Below are 6,000 nucleotides of genomic sequence, written 5' to 3' on the forward strand. Positions count from 1 at the left end.
AGCTTCTTGTACACATAAGCTCTTCCAATTGACTAAGTTGTTTAGAAGTTGTTTTATTTCTGTGTATGAAACAAAGTAAAATTATTAATACTCGTTTTAATTGAAAGAAGTATCCTTAGAAATACATTCAAAGGGTACTAAAAAGCAAAAAGTAAATAAATAGGTTTCCACTGTAAACACAGTGTATTCACTAACCTATTTTGATAGCAAATGATTACAAATGCCTTATAAACCAAAATTTAACTTGTGCCAATTGCACTTGTAACTCAGGACAAGACAGTCATGTGTGGAAAGAACTGCATGATTTCTTTTACAAGGTCAGTCTGCACTTCATAAATTGCTTTAATCATTTCATGTGCAGAGTGTTCTTAACAATTTCATAATCGATGTACATGAAACTCAAAACTAGCACTTCTAAAATTAAACTGGTACAGAAGTTAAAAGCTATATACAGTAACTTCTGATTTTCTGGAGTCTTTCTCCCAAATACATAACCTGTAGCCTGTTAAGACATAATGAAGAAAAAGTAAAAGGGTGCATACCAAATTTCACAACAACTTTAAAATGACAAACTATGTGCTGAAAATCAAAACATCTGCCCTACAAAGAGAACTCTTCTTAACAGTTCCTTTCAAAGTTTACTTTTCAATGGTAGTGTCTAAAAAAGCCACAGAGACTATACGATTAGAGCTAGGAAACAGGCTTTCCTTACCTATTCGGTCAAATGTTTTATCACATTTAGGGCATTGCAGTATTTTCTTATTACTGTTCTGAATGATTACAGGAGCTAACCCTTCCTGTACGCTTCCTGCAGAATCTCCAGCCTCAGGTTCCTCTTCTGCATCATTATCTTTGTCGCTTTGTTCGGTGTCAGACTCTTCATCTGACATTTCCTCCTCTAGCTCATCATCTTCGGCATTATATTCACTCCCAGGATCCTCGGAATCGTTCCTATCGGACTTCTCCTTATCAAAACTTTCTTGATTCAAACTGTCTGACCCGCCCCCACTTTCCTGCTCATCATCGCTGGTGTCCTCAAACTTAACGGGACACTTCCTATTCCTCTTTGACCTCCGTGCAGAAAAACTTCTCTCCAACATTTTTAACCCATGTTGTTTCCCCAGTAACAGGGACCTGTGCGTTTTGGCTAAATGATTCTCTAAGGACTTTTTATAGCAGAAGTGTCTACTACAAAATTTGCACTGATGATTACTTGATAGTCTTCCAGTTAATTCATTTAGTGTTTCTTCTGGAGATGACTTTTCAGTTAGTTCTGCCTGAAAAGTAGCAACGCTTTCATTATTCAGCAGCTTCACTGCGTCTATAATGTCCAAAAATTTTGCGGCCTCTAAAACAAGAGGTATTTCATATTTGTACACAAAAAATTCCGATGTGTAAAGAAACTCAAGCAAATGCTGAAAAACTGAATGTGTTACGTGATCCAGGGTGACGACATCAGTGCTTGGATTTTTGCTCAAACACGCATGAAAGTAACTACTGCCAACGGCGACTACGACTTTATGCGCACTAAATTCTTTTCCTTCTACTATGATAAGTAAATCACAGAAAGACGGCTGCTTCTGTCTGTCATCGTTCAAATACTTCAGCAAATTCTTATTATACTGCAGAGAACTCAAAAGCTTTCTCTGGTCTGGAGAGGGAGGAAGTTCTTGGTAACACTGAAGAGCTTCAGGGGTTGGTCTTTCTGTAGCCTGAGGATAGGTCACTTGGCTGCACTCCACAGCAGCATTTTCTTCGGAAGAATCTTTGTGATAGCCTAGATGGATCTTCTCGTCAAGATTTGAAGTAACCTTTCTCCTTTTCTTCATTGCAGTACTGCAATTTTTGAACAAGAAACTTCATAAGTGACTTGATGGGGTTTAGGAAACAAAACTAGATTGTCTTGAACAACAGCTTCTGAAGGGGCGTGCCCCACCGTTTCATGGTCTGCAAAACAGTGAGAAGCATGTAAGAACTCCACAGCAAAGCAATCATTTAAATAACCAAAGGTGCTATCAAGTAATCTTTTCTAAATTGTAACTTAATCACAAAGCCAACGTTGCCTTCACTAGCAGCTAAGATTTCTGAGGGCGGGGAACAAGAAGGGCTGGGTTTGGGGAGGACAACCAACAAAAGAATAGTGTTAAGTGAAGGCATACACAGCACACCTTCCAGGCCCGATTCACGAGTCAGGTGGAAAGAACAGAACAGAGAGAGGACCATCCCGCCGAGGCTGTGGACCGTGCAGACCAGCCAGGGCTGCAGTCCCGGTGTGGGTGCTGGGACAGTGACAATAAGAGCAGCGCGGCCACGGAAAGCAAGTCTCCATTAGCGTGCTTTCCCCGGGCGAGCGCGGCACGGCTCCTCGGAGACAGACCTTCCGAAACCCACAGGGCAGAGCAGGGCGGCCCTAGGAGGGGCGCAGGGAGAGGGGTGAGCACGGGCGACCACGGCAAGCAGCGAACCCTGCCCCAGGCCCGGGTCGGCAGGGACCGCGCTCGCCCGTGACCCTTCCCACCCAGGCTGTCCGGGCAAGCGTCCCCACAGGCCCATTACCGGGAACCCCGGGCTCCCGCGCCGGCTCGGGGAAGCCAGCTCCGATCCCCGCGCGCTCGCGCCCGCGCCCACCCACTTCCGGGTCCGGCCCCCCACCTCATCCACCTCGGCGGCGCTCCTTCCCCTCGCGGAGTCCCGCCGCCGCCGCCCGCCCTGCACGTCAGCCGCGCGCAGCCGCCTAGCCGCCGCGACAGGCCGGCGAGCCCGGGCATCCGCCAGAGCGCATGCGCGCGCCTCCTGACGCCCCCCCCTCCCCGCGCGCATGCGTGCCGTTGGCTCCCTTTGCAGTTCTGGGTGCCCTACCGAAGGTCCTAAATCCGTCCTACCCGGCGTTAGTGGTGACTTCGGGGCCTTCTTCGATCGAATCAGAAAAACTGATGAGGAGTTAGGAGGAGCTGGCTCGGTGAAAACCGGTGTGATTCCAGTTTGTCACCAAAGAGCCACCGCCGGAAGCCTGCCCAGTCCAAGGTGGCAAACGCCCAAGTGCAGGCTGGAAGTCGCTGTATGGCTTACAATTCCGACTTACATTGCACCGAAGATGTAAGAGCACGTAAAATTGTGCGGTTTGTTTTTCTTAACTTACTGTGAAAATGTTCATGTAGATGTGAAGCTGAGAAAAAAAAAAAAAAAAAAAAGACAACCAAACCTCTGAGGGGACTTAGAGGAGTCTCAGAACTAGTGCCTAAGGTGTGGCATCTCGGACAGAATGCCCAGAGAACGGGTATTGCCCGTCTGGAGATGAAGGTTCTAGATCTTATTTGTACAGACCTAAGGATGACACAAAGGCTGCGACCAAAGGAAATGGACATCCGCTCTTCAGCTGTAATTCCACCCTCTTCATAATTCACACATAACTAGGAATCTGAGAAGGCTACCTTCTCATTGGAACATATGGGGTTGCTGGGTGGTGGTGGCAGCACATGCCTTTAATCCCAGCACTCAGAGAGGCAGAGGCAGGAAGTTCTCTGTGAGTTCGAGGCCAGCCTAGACTACAGACTTAGTTCCAGGACAGCCAGAGATACACGGAGAAACCCTGTCTCGAAAAACAAAACAGGAGAAAAAGAAAAAAAGATATGGGGTAAGGAACTACCCAGGAGGAGGACCAGTGGGGGAAGGCCTCACCTTGTTTCTGGATAATTGTACCTGGAACTTGTGATACTGACAATAGTCCCCTCAGCCATTTGTCCTGAATTTGATAGCTAACAACAACTACCCCATGACCTAATTCCTGGAATTAACTATTACCAATCTTACCTTTCCATCCTATTGTTTGTGTTTCTCTAGAAAACACTAACTCACCAGCGATTAAAAAAAAATAAGCATAACTTAAAAAGAAAGTCTTGACAATTTTCTCAGCCATATACCACTGAGAAGGTAGCAAGTTGGGTAAGGGCCCTTAAGGACAGAGCAGGGAGAGAGGGCAAGAAGGAAAGAGCTTCCCACAAATTCCCAGTGTCTTTGTGTTGCTGATATGTCATGGTCTTAACACCCTCAAAAAGTGTTTCATGATTTTGTTTCTAACAATGAAAAGGTTTTTCTTCATTGATTCAATTAAATGCCTATGGAACAACTGTATTGTGACTGGAATGTGACATGTATAGTTTAATAAACATGTTTTTCTTTTGAGACAGGGTTCCTCTGTGTAGCTTTGGAGCCTGTCCTGGAACTAGCTCATAGACCAGGCTGACCTCGAACTCACAGAGATTGGCCTGTCTCTGCCTCCCGAGTGCTGTGATTAAAGGTATGAGCCACCACTGTCTGTAAATGTGTTTCAATAATACAACAGATTTAAAAAGCCTAAAAATGAATATTAATTATAGCCAACTTGTTTGCAAGTTCTCTGCAATCAGACTAAAAAAATTCCAAGGCCAGATATTAATTATTTTTTCCTTTTCTGCATTTTTAAAAGCTTATAGGATGTTAAAATTCTTCTTACACCATCAACCACACAAAAGCCAGACAGTGGTTAAATTTGTCTCAACAGCTATTGTTTCTCTGACCTCTCAGACACACTCACAAAAATAACAATCAAATAATTGAAGACTGCTGTCCTAGACCCTCTGCACTGGATAAGGAAACTCTCCAAACTGGATAATTTATAACTATAAAATTTTGTTTCTCACATTTCTAGGGTGTGGAAAATCCAAAATTGAAGTGTTGGCATTCAGAGCCCTCATCTATCCTTAAATGAAAGAAGAGATTATCTCTTCTGATAAGTGGCAGGAAGGGTTTTAAGACGTCCTAAAATAATTCTAGTCAACCATTTTAAGTCATGTTCATTCATGAAGGCAGAGCTCTCATGTCAGTCACTATTCTGGAGATTAAGTTTCAGTGCATGTATAAGAGTGGGGGCATTCAACATAATCACGAAATGAAAAAATAGTATCACCAAGATGTCTTCAAATTACTATAGATTCAAAGACATCAGTAAATGAGATTGCATATTGAACTACTCCTCCTTGTTAGCATACAGATATTGTATGTGGTACTGGGATATATAAAAATATGTTCATAAAAATGTGTAAAGCACTATGAGCATATCCCAACTGGCACTTTCATACTCCCCATTTTCTTCCCTCTTCCCCTGTGGCAGGACAGTATTCTAAAAGTATCTTTTACATTCTTAGAGACTGGAACTTTGGCTGGACCTCACAGCCAGAGTTAAACACCCTGAAGTTGTTTAAAATGTGATATCCTGCTGTATATCAAGCTATTCATTCACCTTCCTTTGAGAGAAGATTGTAAAAACTAACCTTTTTCATCTTGGCTTTCCCATGTAATCAATTTTTACAACCTAAGCTAATGTATAGCCATAATCGTATTCCTCCAAGCTCCTGACCCAGCAAATACAGAAATTGAAAGCAACAAATACAGAAATTGAAAGCATCTCCCTACCAGAAAGGATAAAGACAACCATTTATTGATTTTACTTGGTAAGCAATAATGAAGGCTGGGCGGTGGTGGTGCATGCCATTAATCCCAGCACTTTCTAGGCAGGGGCATCAAATCTCATGAGTTCAAGGCCATCCTGGTCTACAGATCAAGTTCCAGGACAGGCTCCAAAGCTACAGAGAAACCCTGTCTCCAAACAAAAGAAAACAAAACAAAACAAAGTTAAATAAACATGAATAAGTAGATAAATGGTGTTTGTTATCTGGGTCATTTTAAGATCTATTGGAACCAGTGACTTAAAATCCTTTGTAAAACTTGTTAAAGTTTTCTGTAAAGTATCCTATTTTTCCAAGTGATGCTTTCTATGCTCTTCAATAAACACATAACAAAGCCCTATGTTAGGGGCAGGCACATAGCGCGCATGTGCACACACACACACACACACACACACACAAACACAAAAGGACAAACAGATTCACAGATGGCCTTTAGGCAGACACAGAGTCAGACTCATACAACAGAGGATGGAAGACACAGAGAAAAATGAGAAAG

General features: G+C 43.4%; 1 protein-coding gene across 3 annotated transcripts in view; it reads right to left on the reverse strand.

Moving 5' to 3' along the window:
• The window catches only part of Zbtb41 (zinc finger and BTB domain containing 41), a 33,290-nt gene extending 30,526 nt beyond the window's left edge, over positions 1-2,764 (reverse strand). The window contains exons 1-2 of one of the 3 annotated variants that reach the window (XM_027417447.2): positions 2,662-2,764; positions 713-1,947 (exon numbers count right to left, since the gene is read on the reverse strand). In XM_027417447.2, coding sequence (XP_027273248.1) covers positions 713-1,829 — 1,117 coding nt within the window. In that variant the 5' untranslated portion in view covers positions 1,830-1,947; positions 2,662-2,764. Of the gene's footprint in view, positions 1-712; positions 1,948-2,556 lie in introns of all 3 variants that reach the window. The other 2 variants (XM_027417445.2, XM_027417446.2) reach the window with 2 other exon arrangements.
• Between the last annotated feature and the right edge of the window lie 3,236 nt (positions 2,765-6,000).

This window comes from Cricetulus griseus, chromosome 5, assembly GCF_003668045.3.
Source record: "Cricetulus griseus strain 17A/GY chromosome 5, alternate assembly CriGri-PICRH-1.0, whole genome shotgun sequence".
NCBI classification, from domain to species: domain Eukaryota; kingdom Metazoa; phylum Chordata; class Mammalia; order Rodentia; family Cricetidae; genus Cricetulus; species Cricetulus griseus.